Here is an 18,209-nt window from a genome sequence, read left to right on the forward strand (position 1 = left end):
AAACAAACCAAGAACACAAAAATGCAAACACCCGGTAGGGAATTACTGCTGCTTTCTCACGACAGCGCCACCAACGGAAGCGATGCTTGAGGGCCCGGAGCCACCGCAGCCCGGCGTCCAGGCTGGATTGTCCCGAATCTTTTGTTTTTGTGGATGGATGGTAGTGGCGGTGGTTCTCCTTTCCATTTTGTTTATAATTTTTGTTCATTTTTCCCCCCTCTCCCTCTCGCTAAGAAAAGAGCCCTACTGAGACCCTAGGTGACAGCATGCCTTCCGTGGCTCCACGTGCCCCACCGCAGGATTCACTGGACTGGACTTCTATTTATATTGGATTAAGTTGCTGATATATATATATATATTTTTTTGATTGACACCAAAAAATTACCTTAGCACAAATGCCAGACCTGTGCAGGTCAGAGGCCCGCTGCTTCTCCCAGGAGAGAGGGAACTTTTTGGTTGTCTATGGCAATTCCTCTGTACAGATTGTACTTTTTTTTTTTTAATTTCCCCTCCCCTGTGCGTTTAATATATGTTCATGGTCATTTGTAAGATATTTCTTTTCCTTATTTTGGTTGCAAAGACCCTTCCGAACACATTCCTGTATAAAGTATTTTGCACTATTTAAAGAAACCCATATGGATGAAGTCAGGCTGTGCAATATAATGGAGAGTCACAATGTTCATCATTGTACCTGTAATGTAACTAATAATTTTAAATGTACTATTTTAAATATGTAAAATAAATTTTCACCATGAGCATGTTTTAATGAGGTTCAAGACTAGTTGACCCTTTTTCCCCATTTCACTATTCTGGGACTTTTAAATGAGCAATTCTTCTTCTCCCCCACCCACCCCCACCCCTTTCCTTTTCCTTTCTTTTCTATGCTTTAGAAGTTGGTTGAATGCACTGACAATCAGTTGCTAAGGCTCCAACCCCACCCAGTCTTCCCTTCTAAATAGCCCCTGTTGGTTTCTTCTAACCTCTGAGATGAGGAAGGAGGCAGATTGGATACTGTCCACCTGGGTGGCCTCGAGGTGCTGGCGTAAATTAATAACTAGAGTAGAAGGTAGTGCTTGGCTTGCCTCCCCGCTGCTTTCCGTGCTGTGTGGTCATGGCTTCAGGGATGGAAGGGGCTCCTGTAAGATGTCTGAGCAGGGTCACCGACGGAGCTGTGCTTCTGTGGCCCTTTCTCCAGCTCCGGGGTGGAGGCTGCTGAATTGGCCCTGGCCTTTCTAGGCAACCACAGGCCCACCTGGGAATCAGCCGTGTCCCCTAAGGCACAAAGAGGCCCAATGCATCTTATCCTAAAGTCACTTGGCTGTGGTCCCCTTTAAGAAGCCTTGGGAACAAAGGCCCTCCAAGCATTGACGTTGTTATGAATCAGTGGCCTTACAGGATGGACACGCAATGACTTGTGATCTAATCATGCAGGTTCTGAGCAGGTCTTCCTCCTCGCCTTCCAGTCTATTGGTCACTTTTCACATCTTCTGTGGGAGGGACGGTAGGAGGGGTCAGGCTGGGTGAGAGAGAACAGAATCGGTACAAATCGGTCACTTTGGTTCCTTGTCAGCTGCTCTTACACAAGGGGTGGTGGAGGTGGAGGTGGAGCCGAGCAGCTGACTGAGAGTGGGTGTCACTTATCAGTGAAGGACATGCACCGTACCCTCCCCGGGGCCTACTGTGACCACAGAGGTCAGAGTTCGTGTGATGCCTACGGGCCAGTGTCACCAAAACCCTGTTTCCACATCAGTCCCTGGGCTTGTGGCCAAGAGATGGGAGCTCCCCGGACCATGAGGATGCGTTCTCCTGGGAAGAAGAACATGAAGCTGAGCCTGTCCCACCACTTGTATTGCTCTGAGTCCCCGCTCTGAGCACTGTTTGTAACGTTTCTAGTGTCTCACTGAGCATGCCCAATGACCCAGAGGGTTGTAATGACTGAACACACACACACACACACACACACACACACACACACACACACTGTGCTATCTACCTAGGAGTCTTCAGCAAGGACCTGCCTGACTCATGTTCTCAGAGAGGGTTAGAAACATGGATTTGGAGCAAAGATATGAGATGAAACTCTAAAGCTAACAGATTGATATCACCTAAGATGAGCTTCCATGACTGGGTCTCACTCAGGTACAGCAGGTGGGCAAGGAGCTGGCATGCAGGGGTCCCTCACAGCCTGCCTCTTTAGGAGCGACAAGAGAAGATCTGGCCAAGAGACTCTGGCCTTTTAAAGGAGCCCACTTTCCCAAAAGATTCGAGAATGTGACTATGATTGCTCTTCTTGCCTACTCAGAAAGTTGGATTTTTGACCACGTGTGTTAGTGATAAATATTTTGGGGACACCTTTCTCAGAACTTCCTAAAATTCCTAACATATGTGGAATTTTGTGGAGGGGATGTGATACATTTTGGAGTATCCTCTTAAACCTTATATGTCTCTCTGTCTTCTCTCTCCCTTGATGAAGCTCTTTTCATTGAGCTCTGGCCTGCATAGGCCTACGTTGGACAAGGAGACACTGAAGGGAAGCCAACCTCACTTACCTCACTTATTTCAGACACTATTAGAGCTTCGTCCAGAATCTGCGGCCACACCTGGAATTATTATGGCCGACCAAGGTCATTCGTGCCATGTGGGACATGGCTTCTGGGGTCTTTGTCTTTGAGTCTTAACATATCAAGAGCTCTGCTCTGAGCTTCTCTTGGCAGGTCTGTGAAGATGTAGCTCTCACCCGCCTCATGGGAAAAAATAAGTTAGGACAGTGGGAAAGGGCATGGCCGGCCTCGCCTCCCTGAGAGCACATGTTGGTTCTTCTCCCAACAGGAAAACCCTAGGACCTCTTAGTGGTTGACTGAGCCTCACATGTACAAACACCCAGTGATGTGGAGAACATAGGCCACAAACCCTTTATCCCAGCGGTTCTCAACCTGTGGGTCGCGACCCCTTTGGCAGTCGAACGACCCTTTCACAGGGGTCACCTAAGACCATCAGAAAACACATATATAATTACATATTTTTTTGTGATTAATCACAATGCTTTATTAATTATGTATCTGTAACAATGAAATTGGAGGTCACCGCAACATGAAGAACTGTATTAAAGGGTCGTGGCATTAGGAAGATTGAGAACCACTGCTTTATCCTATGATATCCCGATAAATGAGTCAACTGCCCCCAAAGATCCTATCTGCACCACAGTGTCTGGGAGAGGCCACAGTCCAAACACAAATAACAAGATGGAAACCTCAAAATCGTCCTTTTGAGTCTTTATATCTGATCCCAGGGAAGTGCCAGTAACTTACACACTAGAGAATAAACTCCTTTTATCTTTCCAACCCCCTCCCCTACCACCACCACCCGTTCTTCCCTTATCCACCAAACCCCTCAGGAAGGGACTGCCTCAGGCCTATAAGACCTCATCAGTATTTTATAAAAGTTGCCCCTGGTAGAGTTTCCTAACTCAGGGCTCATGTTTTTCTCAAACGCTGTGGTCCACCTTGCACATCTCAAGAGGGTCAGTTCATCCTCGCTCGCTTCCCGTTGGAGGTGAGGTCAGCTGCCCATCACGGAACTGGCGTGCAGGTTTGGGGCCTCTGACGCCGGGGCACGACTGGAGCCCCTCACCTACCGACGCACCCACAGGTGGCCAGCCCACCTGCTGCCTGTCTCTGCCCTGACCTGCCATTTTGATTGGTGCATTTTTTGGTACAACAGGAAGTCATGTTCATGGCATACTCTACGCATGAGAAAGCGGGCGGAAGTGGAGAACTCGGGTAAAAATGAAGCCACAGGGCCTCGTAAACCCAAGGATATTCTGGGCCACAAAGTCTCTGTTAAAGTGAGTAAGGATCCCGGAGCTGCATCCCACCCCCTCCACTCCCCCCGCAGCATCCTCACGAGGCGACCGGGGGGACGGGGATCTTTCTTCCCAGCGTGGGAGCCAGAGGGGAGGTAGTTTAACAGGTTTTTGCATGCAAGATCAATTTATTTTTTATTTTTTATTTCTCCTGGCAACTTCGATTCAAATAAGTAAGTATTCTTTTTTTTTCCTTTCATAACTATATACTGTGCAGATGTTTTATAGCAAAATTATCTGCAGCATTATTCCCTTAGAAACGCAAGGTGCTTGATTCATAACAAAGTTCTCAGAGTTGCCCATTTGGCATCGTAGGTTAGACGGTACATGTGGGGTGAGGAGATGAGGGGTGCTCTCCAAACCCTCAACCCTGTCAAGTCTGAGGTTTGGAATTTAAGGGCCACTGTGTCCTTGGCCAAGTTTCATTTCTTTTCCCCAGAATTCAGACATCACGTTCCAGCCTGTGCATGGCAGGGAAGGGTAGCACATTGGTGACGCCCGAGTCTGCTCGGTAATAATCCACCTGCTACTCTCGCCGAGTCTAGGCCTCGGCAGACCCTGGTTGCCTCCTGTCTCAAAACAGTGTGATCTGTTTTCTTTACACTTTGCCCTCTGGCAAATGGAACTTAGACTGCTGACGTTTAATTCTGCTATAATGTGTGACTATCTACCTGGCACTTTCCCTCACCTTCCTGAGCAAATAAGAACGGCCAAAACCCATTCTAACGTCCTTCTTGGGGAAAAGAAATTGTATTCCCTCCTTCACCCTCATCTGGGAAGGCCAGCCTCACCGAAGACCACAGTCTCGATCCGACAGCTCTCATGCTCCATGCGGTTGCTTCCATTGCTAGTTCCTGTGGGATGAGCGGCTGCACATGCTCCCAGCCTCCGCTCCTGACAAGAGCATGCTGCCGCCTTGGCGACCACACCCCGCCCGGGTTTTCCTCTGCCCGGTTGCCCATTGCCCGCGCTTCTCTGACGTTCTCCTCGCTCTCTAGCAAAAGCTGCCTGTGTTCTAACTGTGTTCTCTCTCTCCCCCTTCCTCATGCTGCCCACCAAGGAGACGAACAGTTCCGAGGAGTCAGAGTGTGACGATCTTGACCCTAATACTAGCATGGAGGTAGAAGCAGCTATTGTTGTCCTATTTCCTACGCTGATTGTCTTTTGTAATGTGCTCTGTGACCGTGGCCTTGCTAAAGTGACCCGTCAGGCAAAGGAAAATTGTTATGTCAGGGCTTCTCGGGGTGTTCCATCCCAACTTAAACAAACAAACGTAATGCAGCTGGATTTTGATAGAAAATTCTACCTAGATATCTTTTTAAGAACACACACTTGTGTTTCTCTTAAATGCTTGCTTGTTGTTTTCTTTTTTGGCGGGTTTGGCTTTGTGTAGAAAATACCCAGCTTCATTATTGGAAACTTAGAACACAATTTTTTGTTCATGGAAAATGGCATTATAAACAGTGGTTGGTTTTCCAGCTGAGAGACGAGAACCCATTAGATTTGGCTTTCCCCACTTCTGTTTCTCCCTCCTCCCCTTTTCCTCTTTTTCTCTCCCCTTTGTTCTCTTTATCTGGCTCTTCCAACGGGACCTATTCCTCCCTCAAGACTCCAGCAAAATCACGTTCTAACCATGGTTTTGCGGAGACCTGGCACTCCGTCACTGTGCACAGCTGGCTGACAGCAAATGAGCGATTGCAGCAACGCCAGCACCTGCCTCTGCCCGGCGCCCAGAGCTCCCAGGCAGTGGCTGTGCCCACCCCGAAGGAAGGAACAGAGCCCTGAGAAGGCCCCCTCTCTAGAGACAGGGAGACTGAAACGCTGCCCTGGGGCCTTCCCACACCCGGGGTAACAGGGATGTGGGATGGAACCACCACCTCCACCAACAAGAGCTTCGAATCACCTTCCAGCTCCTTCTCGGCTGGAAATGATCTGGGGTTATAGGAACGGGACGCTCACCTGGCCCACAATGAATGAAACCCTTGTGAATGTGCAAACCCTAGAGCAGTGGTTCTCAACCTTCTGGCCCTTTAAATACAGTTCCTCATGTTGTGACCCAACCATAAAATTATTTCGTTGCTACTTCATAACTGTAATGTTGCTACTGTTATGAATCATAATGTAAATATCTGATAGGATGGTCTTGGGCGACCCCTGTGAAAGGGTTGTTCGACCGCCAAAGGGGTCGTGACCCACAGGTTGAGAACCGCTGCCCTAGAGGATTCACGCAAACTTGGAGTTGGCGTTCCCTACCACTTTCAGAAATCACTGAAATGCTTTTCTCCAAATCTGTGCCCCCATCTCCAATATTGGATAAAAGTTTAGAAATTTCCTCTAAGGACAAAGCAGAGAATTTTTTTAAAAAAATAATTTTTTTATAGCCCTAAGCTTTTCACTTAACTAGATGGATTTTTTGTTTTTATTCTAATTTGACCTGATCCCAAAGAAATCCACCACCACATTATGACAACCACCACACAACCCAAGAACGACCACGCTGCCAAAGATGTGGCAAGGCAGCTGTGGAAGATGCCGATGGAGTTGAATCGGCCAGAGACGAGCGGTTGAAAGTGGGAGTCCCGCCAGAACCAAACAGTCCCCTGTGGATGTGGCTGCTGCCACAGAGCTACATCTGGCCGGTGTGGGCATGTGCGGGCCTGTGCAGTGCTCCGCGGTGGGAGGAAGTGAGCATTGCATTCGAAGTTTAAATGCGTCTTAGAGACTGAGGATGCTGGGGGTGTTGGGGGAGGTCTGGCTCTGCTTTCCCTGCTCCCGTGGGGCCCACACCTGTTGGCTTGTAGATGCCTGGTGGTCCTGTACCTCCAGCCTAAGTGTGGCTGGCATATATTGGAGATGTCATCTGTAAGCGGAGGGAGGGGAAAGCCAGATACCTGTGTTCCAGAAGGCAATTTGGGACCTTTCTCAGCTCGGGAGGCCTGGGGGAGAAGAGTGGCTTTGCTACTCTGCCCTTTAGAGGAAGAAGTGGGCACGGGAATGCGGGCCGGGAGAGGAGCACACACCCAGGGCCATTCTGCGTTTAGTTAAGCGCGTGCATGTGAGCGCGCACACACACATCTCAGCCCCGCATTGTGAGCTGCACGCATTTCTGAGGCTCCTGTTCCTCCAGCGCTTGCAGCCTTTGCACGGCTGAATGAGGTGGGTCCCCAGAGGTGCTGGAGGCACGTAAGCAAAGGCATGAGGCTGTCGATGCTGAACCGAGAAAAGCCAAACACAGTCTTGATGCATGTCCAAGACGTTTTCACATTTCAATGAACTGGAACTCTCAAGGGGTGTGTGGCTGGAAGCTGCAAATATTCTGGTTGACCCAGCATTTCTTGTGGCTGGTGTGCATGCGGCCCTCATATGTGCCATATGCTCCTTGTAAGCGTCAGCGAGCTCCTCTGAACTGAGCTGCCACCGTGAAGCTAGCCCTGAGCACAGGAGCAGATGCTGAGGGAAAGCGGCATCACCGCTAGCTTAGGCTTCTCAGGCACAAATAACAAGTCAGAGACAGGAAGGCAAACTGTTCCGTGTGAACTGAGGGTCCTCAAGGGGTGGGTAAGTAGGACCTCGGTGCACTGTCCATTGCAGACGAGAATGGCCAAAGGTGCACCGGAAGAGAGCTGTGCTTGGAAGACCCGGCTTGAGAAACAGGAGGGAGGCCACCTCCAGAAGCCCACTCGCTGCTCAAGTGAGAGCTTTGGGCATCTTTCCAGGCCCAGCCTGGTCCCCAGCCTCACTCCTATCTTCTGACCCTGATTATTGTAGTGGGTGTTGTCTCCTCAGGAATGTGTCCCTGTGCTCTACTGAGCTTTACACTTCACTCCCGTGGCCTGGAGCCTGGGTCTGGAGCCCTGGCCGACCCCCTGGCCCTGTGTGCGTGTCATGCTAGGTCGCTGCTGCGTCCTGCCCGGCTGGCTGCCTACCCGTGACCTGTGCCAGCACATCGATGCCACTCCTAGCCGTGCATAGGCTCTTACCTGGCCTCCACAGCACGTCACTACCCAAGCATCCTTTCTTCTCACCTGGTGGATTGAAGGGTTCCTGTAAGGAGCCGTTTCCCAGGGTCCTTGCTTAAACAAGCTGCTTGCTACCCTCAGAGCTGGCATATGTCCCACCGCACTGTTTCAGGGAGATATATAGGCACATCCTTCGCAGCTAAGAGGACAATAAGTCACCTCAGACCCTAGGAATCTGACTTACAAAGCTTTCAGAGGACACCCCGTTATTTAAAGGAAGTGGTTCTGCTCCCATGCTTCCCTCCCTCCCCCTGCAGGGACTCGTGCATGTTTCAATTACAACGCACTCCCAGCACCGCCTGCTATGCCACTCGCTGCCACAAGGCGGCCTCCAGATCTGCGCGGTCCCTCGTGGCCCAGCACCCCTTTTTCACCTGATGGCCCTGACCACACCTCAGGGCGAATGGCTCCAAAAATGCCTGGGAGCTGTCCCTGGGTCGGCTTACTTCTTTGCCTTCCTGGCCTTGCACTGGCCACACGTTGGGAATAGGAGTGGAGGGGCTATGGTAGCTGAGATAAAGGTTTCTACGTGGAGGAAGAGTCCAAGCGGGTGAAACACAGACACTCGGCTCTCCTGGGGACACGTCGATATTCATTCCATTTCCCAGGACAGTGTAGACCACAGACTGCCTTTCGTTGCCAGGAGGGTAGACGTGATGGTGCCCACCCGGCAGCTTCTCCGTCCTGCCCCACCCGTGTCTGCCCGGTACCTGGGCCAGAGCAGGCTCAGGGCTTGGGGCTCGGCCCGGCCCTCCAGTCAGCACCCATCTCTGAGAAGTCTGAGCGTTACTGGATTCTCTTAGGACCCCGGTGAGGCAGGTTCCCACACCCATGCCACTCCGAGAGGCTGTCAGGACTGTGTGGAGGCTGGGTTCCTGCACCTGCCCTCCCGCCTGGCACAGCTGTTTGGCCACATCATGTGCTCGACGGGGAGGCCTGACCCAGCCTCCCAGCCTTCGTCCTCAGGGACGGGGATTCTTCACCCAGCCTTTAGGTCAAGCACAATTAACTATATGCATCTTAATTGTTTTAATGCCCAATAGCACTTCTAGCAGAGAAGGTCAACCCATCGGAGGAAGAGGGGGTCAGGATTCCAGAAAGACTGTATCTCGCACTTGGTGTGACCAAATGCAGACCTTACCCGTGGGCACAGCGCCAGCCCGGAGGCATTCCCTCAGGGGCACTATCTGTAGGAAGAACGGGGTTGGGATCTTGTGGGAGAGGTTCTGACAGATGAGGGAGAGAAGACACTTAGAAAGGTGAAGCTAATTGGGGAGAAAATTTCTAATTAGGGTAAGAATCATAGACTTTCAGAGTCGACAAAAACTTGGGAAACTAGTTAGCCCCGTCCCTTTCATGTATTGTTTAAATTGCAGTAAAACATACATGACATGAAATTGACCATCTTCACCATTTTTAAGTGGCATTCAATACCTTCACAAGTCGTGCAACCGTCACTCTATTCATCTCCAGGCTTTGTCATCATCCCAAACTGAAACTGTACCCACTAAACCATAACTCCCAAGCCCCTCCTCCCTCCAGCCCCTGGGAAGACGGGGGCTTCCTGTAGAGAGGAAACTGAGGCAGAGGGCGTTGTCACTTTCTGTTGGGAAGTGAGAAGGTGCCCTGAAGGCAGTACCTGGGTGTCCCTGTGTTCCCCACCCTCACCACCTGCTCTTCCTCAGCGCCCCATCTCCGGGTGGTTTTAACCTAAAACACAAATCCTGCCAGATGCCGAGACCTGCCTGCCAGTGCCAGTTTTCGGTACAAATTTGTTATTCAATGTTCCAACTCAACAAAGAGGAGTATCATTTCCGCCCATCCCAGCTTTGCAAGGCCGAGGTACGAGTTAAATAACAATCACACAAAGGCCGCCTCACATGGAAGAACGGACTCCAGACCGGGCACTGGCCGCTGCGCGGGCTCAGGCCGCTGTGAGGGCTCAGGCCATTGGCCTTTCTGGGCCCGGGGTTCTCTGTAGGCGGCAGCACGGCTTCCGGGCACAGGGGCTGCTGTACGTGATGGGGAACCTTGAGCGCCCTGCAGACCTAAGGTGAGCTGCCAGGACTCAGAGACCCTTCACCCTCCTGAGCTTCTGATTCTGACAACAAGGAGACCCCAAAAGAAGAAGAAGCAGAAGCTTCGCTGTCTTGCTCCAGAAATGTGCTTTGCAGGGGCCGTGGCAGGAACGGCCTCCTGAGACCTGGCTGGATTGTCCGCTCCCTGCTCCGGGGAGAACTGGAGTAGCTGGAGAGGACCCTTCTTCCCTCCCCAGCCCCACTTTCCCCAGCTCCAGCTTCCGGTCTTCCAAGAGCTGGCCTGTCGCTCCCACCTCAGCGGCTTCCCTGCCCCACATTCAGCCTCCTGGCCAGCCAGCTGGAAGGACACACACGCCCCCTTGTCTGGTGACTGACCTCCTGGCACCGCCAGTGAGTTTCCACCCGCGCCGGTTTCTGCATTTTATAAAAATAATTTTTTTGTGTGAAAAGAGCTCTTTGGAGAAAAGAAAGGCCGGTGACTGACCTCCTGGCACCACCAGTGAGTTTCCACCCGCGCCTGTTTCTGCATTTTATAAAAAGAATTTTTTTTGTGTGAAAAGAGCTCTTTGGAGAAAAGAAAGTGAAGCATCACATTCCTCTCGTTTTGTTTTTCACAAAATATTTTCTTTGTAATACATCTGACGGGTTTGGCCTGGAGACCTGCTCTTCTTGCCTCGCTCTGTTCCGGCCCTGCGTGCAGACGGACTTACATTCTGCCACTGAGGCGTGTAGCTTGCAGAGCCGGCGTCTCTCCCAGAGGTCCTCCGTGGACTCACGTCTGTCATGCCTTCTGCTCCTTCCAACCACCCAGGGGAGATGGGGTGCTCTTACCCTCTAGAGAGGTCATGCTTATTCAGCCAATGGAAAGAGCAGGTTTGAGGGTGGTGCTTTGAGGGGCCAGACTTGGCGCGGGATGCAGAGGAAGCCTGTCACTGAGGCTCAGGTACTTCCTTAGGAGGGTCAGGTCCAGGCCCTCCCTTGTTGCACATCTGCTGGTTGGAGGAGAATTTCTTCCTCAACAACTTTTAAGTCTTTTGACAATTGGGGCAATTATTTGTCTTCACCCCACCCTTTCCCAATGACTCAGGAGTCCATTCATAGAGGCCCGGAAAGGAAGTTCCATGGGTTTCTCAGGCCAGCGCAGCCATCGTAACGTACACTCTCAGTCATGCGTGTCCTGTGGCTCCCGCCCCCTGAGTGGAGGCCCAGCCCATGTCATTTAGGGTGCATGCTAATGGGATTATGAAGCGCCATTGACCCAGGAGAAGTTGCTCTCAGGACCAGCTGTTAGAGGAGAAAAGGCCACAGTCTTCCTCCCACAGCCCTGCTCACCCGTGCTGTGAAGGCTCACCTGCAGGCTCCCTGATGAGATGTCCTAGGCCAGTGATTGGCAAACTGCGGCTCTTTGACCCCTTGAGTGTGGCTCTTCCACAAAATACCATGTGCGGGCGCGCACGTACAGTGCGATTGAAACTTCGCGGCCCATGCGCAGAAGTCGGTATTTTGTGGAAAAGCCACACTCAAGGGGCCAAAGAGCCGCGTGTGGCTCGAGAGCCACAGTTTGCCAACCACTGTCCTAGACAATTCACTGCATCAGAATTTAATAACACAGAGCATTACAGTATTGCAGGGAGTACTGTGGAGGGCCAGGGAGAGGGCATCCGGCGTGGACATCCGATCTGGCGGCTGAGTCCCCAAGTCAACCTTGCACTCCCCCTTGTCCTCGGAGCCAGGTTTAACCTGTTGTGGGACCTTAGACTCTGGGAGGTTGTTTCACTCAGTAAAAAAAAGTTGGGGGGATAGGGATGAGAACTCAAAACACGCGTCCATAAAAGCTGTATCCAAAGTCAAGATCTTGGCCTCCACGCTGGCAATGTGACTTATGAAAAGGAAGTTATACCACCGCCAGGGACCTGAGGTCCCACCCAGCCCAGCCCTTCCCGACCGGCACCCAGGCTGCTGAGAGCAACGTGAGAGCAACGCAGACACCCAGTAGACCTCCTTCTTGCATTCTTTTCCCCTCCACTGTTTAGTGGGACGGGTTGTAGATTTTTTTAATTTTGTTAAAAGTCATATTTTCATCCTTTTAATTTTTGAGGACACACTCGATGTTCTCCAACCAAAATACCAAGGAGGGCAGGGAGAGGGATTTGGAATAGAAATCTCCATAAAACAATGTGCTTGACCCATGGCCATCCACAGAGACCTGTACCCAACAATTAATACGTACACATTCTTCTTAAGAAGCCACGGAACGTTTTACAAAAGTTGACTCATAAAGCAAGTCTCATTTAAAAAAAATCAAGGAAACAGTATCATATGGGCCAACTACTCCAACCACAATGCAATTAAGTGAGAAATCAGTAACAATAAAACGATAATTAAAAATCTCATACGTTTAGAAATTATAAGATATTTCTATTACAATTAGGTCAAAGAGATAAATCAAAGTTGAAGAAGAAGAAATTAGAACTAAATGATAATGAAAAGAGTTGGGAAGTAAGAAACCAGTTCAGAGACGGTTCTATTGCCGTTTGGGATTGAGTTGCATTTACTTGTGTTCAGTTGCAGCTTGTGTTCATTTAGGAATGAGCAGAGGTAGGAAGATTTTCTAAACATTTAGAAAACTATTTTCTAAAAATTCAGAAAATCATGTCTGGTCTGGCCAGTTTGAAAACATCAAGGGTTAAACCTCCAAACCAGAAATCAAACCTAAATTTTTAGAAATTGTTTTTCTTAGATCTGGTCATTGAATCGCCAACTCTCATTACCAAAAATCATCTAACACCCTTTTCCCTCCTCCTCTGAACACAGATTCCCATGAACCAGCACAAAGGGCATAGAAGGAAGAGGCAGAGAATAGAAACGCTGGTTCATTCGAGCAGCTGAGTTCAGTTTAGGGCATTTATTTTGAGTTTCTTTTGACCATGTTTATTCCTGTCGCGTTCTCACTGTGTAGCTTTGAACTGTGTTTTGTGGCTGGTACTGAGGGTTTAGAAAAGGTGGGGTGGGGCGATTTTCTGGAGTCGGTGGTTACCTGCTCTTCTAGACAGATTTCAGCCTCACTGTCAGGACGTCGAGTCAGAATCCTGGGCATTGATTGACTGGCAAGAAAAATGGACTCAAGGTGTCTTCAGAGCTCAGCTTGCTCCTCGGTGCTGGTTGATTTTACCTGTCGTTCTCTCCTGCTACCTCCCTGCCCTCCCATTCTGAAGGAACATCCAGGAGACACTGGCATTCTCTCCAGCAGGAAGAATGAAGGGGTGATGGACCACATGGTGGTGGTTTTTTTCATCCAGGAGGAAGCACTACCCCCTGCCGCCCTCTGCTGTTCAAATAAACCCGGGTCCTCAGCAGCTCTTCCCCACGTGGTCTATTGCAGGCCCGTCCTCTGGCCTTTGGTCTCCCAGAGAGAGAGCATGTGCATTTCACATAAACAGTGTCACCTTTCCCCACAACCACATCTGTCTTGGGTTCCAGTTCTCCCCCCTTTCCCGTCTGCCACTCTGCATGGCCCCCCAGACTGTTCCGAAGGAAGGGAAGCATTCGGTTTCAAGAAACAGGGCAGCTTACGATGAGCCCTTCAGGTCCCAGCCTGACACCTCAGGTCCCTTCACACATGAGCAGTGACCATTAGACAAGGCAGTCAGGAGGCCAGTGTCCTTATCTGCTAATTGTGTGACCTCCATGAATTTGCTTCAACAAATACTTGACCTCCTGCTATGTGCAAAATGCTCTGTTAAGCAGCATAACAAGTGGTACATGGGACATGTACAAGGGTGGCCATCTTTAAAGGATTCACAGCCTCGTGGGGCAGTAACTGCGGGGAAGATGCTAGGATAGATGGGCACGTGGTCAGGGCTATGGGAGGAGCATGGAGGAGGGAAGAGCACTACTGGCTGAGTCTCCACACAGGCCAGCGATGAAGTCAGAGCAAGTCACGTTCCAAGTAATGGGAATAGGAAAACACCCAAGTTTGTGCAAGACATTTTCTCCCCTCTCCTTCCCCGAATTAGGATCCCACCCCTTTACATTTCCCTGGCTCTGACAAATATGTGCCTGGCTCTGAGGCATTAACACTCAACAAAACATGGTCCTTGCCCGCCTGGGCCCTGAAGTCCGTCCATAGGGAGCCATAGACCAATACAGAGGCTCCTACACTACAGCGTGAGAGGCGGTCACAGCCCTCCTCCAGTCCACATTCGGATCTGCTTCCACGTAGAAAGAAGAAAAATGAGGAAGAATCTTCTACGGACACAACCCAGAGTCAAAGTTCACGAAATCATGAGCATGGGTTTGCCCAGGCTCCTGGTCCTTGCTGGAGGAGTTTAACGAGAAGGATTGGGTAGAGATGGGCTGGAGAGCAAAGGTGAGCAGGTAGACCTTTGGCATCAGTGACTAACTTTCACAACACTTTTCCCAAAACCCTGCCTCTGCACCGAACGCTGTGGCGGAAGGAGCGGTCAGGGCCAGTCCTCTGGATCCAGCACCGTCTCCTGGATCTTACATGGACTTCCCTGTCTCATCTGGAAACGGAAGTAAATGACCCCTGTGTGGCACTTCCTCCCCAGGGGGACGGGGGGGGGGGGGTAACAGAAGGCTGAAGTCAGTGCCATTGTCACCATTCCCAGCAGTACCTGGGCCAGCCTCGTGCAGCGCAATCAGGACAGGTGCCTCCCCCCACCAGCTGTAGATAGAGAACCTGCAATAAAGCCTATTGGCCACCTTTCTCTCCAACCTCCCCACTGAAGCCTGCACCCAGGCCGGGAGGATCTGCTTTCTAACCAGTGCGGGTGTTTAATAACGTACTTACCGCAGTTGGCGTTGTGATGAGAACGAGAAAGAAGGCGAGAAGTCCTCTAAGCAGCAGTGGGGGTGCTGTCTTATAAAAGTGCTGCACAGTGCCTGGTGTGAACCCCACGTACAATTTTATAACCTGGGAACGGCCACTCATCTCTCCCACTGGTCGTCTGTGTCCTCTCAGAGGCCCCTGCGTGGACTCCCTGTCTCGCTCCTTGTGGATTCCCATCGGGACGGGAAAGACAGGCCACTGAGCAAAGTTGGCCACATTCCCAAATTGTTTTTACCGGAGTCCTTCTGATGGAGCGGGGGTGGGACAGGGTGAGGGCCATGCTTCATGCTTGTGGAAGGCTGGTCAGTAACACCAGCCAGGCCCCACCCGGCCACTGTACCCATGTTATTTAATTCCATAGACTCAACAGCGGATTCCCAAGGAAGGCAGCGAGCATGTCTGCCTTCCTCCCTGCCGGACACCACCACCTGACCAAGGGTCAGCTCACAAAAACCCTCATCAGTGAATGAGTCCTCCCACCCAACACCATTCCAGGTGGGCATTATTGTCCCCAAGTCACAGACACAACCGAGGCCCGAGCTGCTTTAAGAATGTTTCCAAGGCAGGAGAGCTGGTCTGGCTTAGGGTCTGGGTTCTTCGCGTTCTGTCTGCTCAGAGTTCACAACCCCTCGTGCCCAGATACCTCCTCTCTCAGAGGCAACCGGTTTTGTTGCGTTTTAATCACTTCCCAAAAAGTTTGCCTGCCACCTGTGTTTGAAAACAGGCTCTGGTAAATTGCAATATACCAGAGCTAATTGTGTGACCTCCATGAATTTGCTTCAACAAATACTTGACCTCCTGCTATGTGCAAAATGCTCTGTTAAGCAGCTTAACAAGTGGTACATGGGACATGTACAAGAGTGGCCATCTTTAAAGGATTCACAGCCTCGTGGGGCAGTAACTGCAGGGAAGATGCTAGGATAGATGGGCACATGGGCAGGGCTATGGGAGGAGCATGGAGGAGGGAAGAGCACTACTGGCTGAGTCTCCACATGGGCCGGCGATGAAGTCAGAGCAAGTCACATTCCAAGTAATGGGAATAGGAAAACGCCCAAGTTCGTGCAAGACATTTTCTCCCCTCTCCTCCCCCTAATTAGGATCCCACCCCTTTACATTTCCCTGGCTCTGACAAATATGTGCCTGGCTCTGGGGCATTAACACTCAACAAAACACGGTCCTTGCCCGCCTGGGCCCTGAAGTCCGTCCGTAGGGAGCCATAGACCAATACAGAGGCTCCTACACTACAGCGTGAGAGGCGGTCACAGCCCTCCTCCAGTCCACATTCGGATCTGCTTCCACGTAGAAAGAAGAAAAATGAGGAGGAATCTTCTATGGACACAACCCAGAGTCCAAGTTCACGAAATCATGAGCATGTGTTTGCCCAGGCTCCTGGTCCTTGCTGGAGGAGTTTAACGAGGAGGACTGGGTAGGGATGGGCTGGAGAGCAAAGGTGAGCAGGTAGGCCTTTGGCATCAGTGACTAACTTTCACAACACTTTTCCCAAAACCCTGCCTCTGCACCGAATGCTGTGGCGGAAGGAGCGGTCAGGGCCAGTCCTCTGCACCGTCTCCTGGATCTTACATGGACTTCCCTGTCTCATCTGGAAACGGAAGTAAATGACCCCTGTGTGGCACTTCCTCCCCAGGGGGGTGTGGGGGGGGGGGCAATGAAGGAGGCTGTGAGTAGCCTGTGCCGACTCCAGAAGGCTGCACAAGTCAGTGCCATTGTCACCATTCCCAGCAGTACCTGGGCCAGCCTCGTGCAGCGCAATTAGGACAGGTGCCTCCCCCCAGCCCTTGTAGATAGAGAGCCTGCAATAAAGCCTATTGGCCACCTTTCTCTCCAACCTCCCCACTGAAGCCTGCACCCAGGCCGAGAGGATCTGCTTTCTAACCAGTGCGGGTGTTTAATAACGTACTTACCGCAGTTGGCGTTGTGATGAGAACGAGAAAGAAGGCGAGAAGTCCTCTAAGCAGCAGTGGGGGTGCTGTCTTATAAAAGTGCTGCACAGTGCCTGGTGTGAACCCCACGTACAATTTTATAACCTGGGAACTGCCACTCATCTCTCCCACTGGTCGTCTGTGTCCTCTCAGAGGCCCCTGCGTGGACTCCCTGTCTCGCTCCTTGTGGATTCCCATCGGGACGGGAAAGACAGGCCACTGAGCAAAGTTGGCCACATTCCCAAATTGTTTTTACCGGAGTCCTTCTGATGGAGCGGGGGTGGGACAGGGTGAGGGCCATGCTTCATGCTTGTGGAAGGCTGGTCAGTAACACCAGCCAGGCCCCACCCGGCCACTGTACCCATGTTATTTAATTCCATAGACTCAACAGCGGATTCCCAAGGAAGGCAGCGAGCATGTCTGCCTTCCTCCCTGCCGGACACCACCACCTGACCAAGGGTCAGCTCACAAAAACCCTCATCAGTGAATGAGTCCTCCCACCCAACACCATTCCAGGTGGCATTATTGTCCCCAAGTCACAGACACAACCGAGGCCCGAGTTGCTTTAAGAATGTTTCCAAGGCAGGAGAGCTGGTCTGGCTTAGGGTCTGGGTTCTTCGCGTTCTGTCTGCTCAGAGTTCACAACCCCTCGTGCCCAGATACCTCCTCTCTCAGAGGCAACCGGTTTTGTTGCGTTTTAATCACTTCCCAAAAAGTTTGCCTGCCACCTGTGTTTGAAAACAGGCTCTGGTAAATTGCAATATACCAGAAGGGATTATTTTATGGACCATTTGGCCCTATTTCCAGATCCTATTTGTGAACCAGTCCTCAATTCTCAGGAGAACTGAAATGAGAACAAAGATCAAACACTCATTCGGCCAACATGCATTCAATGCCCGGTACGCAGCAGACCCCACGCTCGGGCCTGAGGTACAAGGGGAATGACGAGTGGCTCCTGTCCTTGAAGAGCCTACAGTCGATGGCTCTGGCTGCGCCTTTTCTCCTTTAAAGAAAAGTTATTAAGAAGTGAAACATTCTGACTGAAGAATATTTGGAAAGGCTGGGTAAGAAGAGAAAAGAAAAGTATCACCCAAATCCAGGCAACATTCTCCAAATTTTGAGGGCAGGGCCTATGGCCCACACCTCCGTGTCCACGAAACCTTACGCCAGCCCAGAAGAGACGGCGAATGTTGTTTGAATGGGGGGAAAGCCGCCCTTTATCTCATCCTGAGAAAACCACTGGGGACTTCAGACGATATTCTCAGTCTCTTGTTCTTTGGCTGTGAGATGGCTGGTTCGGATGTTGTTCTCTTTGCCTCAACCTAAGCCAGGCGGGTAAATGCATGGCCTCCTTAGCACCCCCAACAAATGATGGGGCGCTGCTCCCCATGGTTAGGGGCAGTCCCCTACATGTCTCCTCACATAGCAGAGTCTCTTAGATGTAGGGAAGGCAGAAGCTTTTACCAAATCCCCCCACACACCCCTACCCCCCACATA

The 18,209-nt window shown here is 51.0% G+C and overlaps 1 protein-coding gene across 16 annotated transcripts in view; it reads left to right on the top strand.

Moving 5' to 3' along the window:
* KALRN (kalirin, RhoGEF kinase) overlaps nucleotides 1-18,209 on the top strand; it is a 586,523-nt gene that overhangs the window by 543,662 nt on the left and 24,652 nt on the right. For 11 of the 16 annotated variants that reach the window (XM_005873113.2, XM_005873115.2, XM_005873109.2 and 8 more), the window contains 2 exons: nucleotides 3,721-3,844; nucleotides 4,923-4,982. In XM_005873113.2, the coding sequence (XP_005873175.1) occupies nucleotides 3,721-3,844; nucleotides 4,923-4,982 (184 nt within the window). Of the gene's footprint in view, nucleotides 1-234; nucleotides 771-3,720; nucleotides 3,845-4,040; nucleotides 4,080-4,922; nucleotides 4,983-18,209 lie in introns of those variants that run through there. The other 5 variants (XM_005873114.2, XM_014545254.1, XM_014545253.1 and 2 more) reach the window with 4 other exon arrangements.

The sequence above is a fragment of the Myotis brandtii genome, unplaced genomic scaffold (genome assembly GCF_000412655.1).
Source record: "Myotis brandtii unplaced genomic scaffold, ASM41265v1 scaffold4, whole genome shotgun sequence".
NCBI lineage: Eukaryota > Metazoa > Chordata > Mammalia > Chiroptera > Vespertilionidae > Myotis > Myotis brandtii.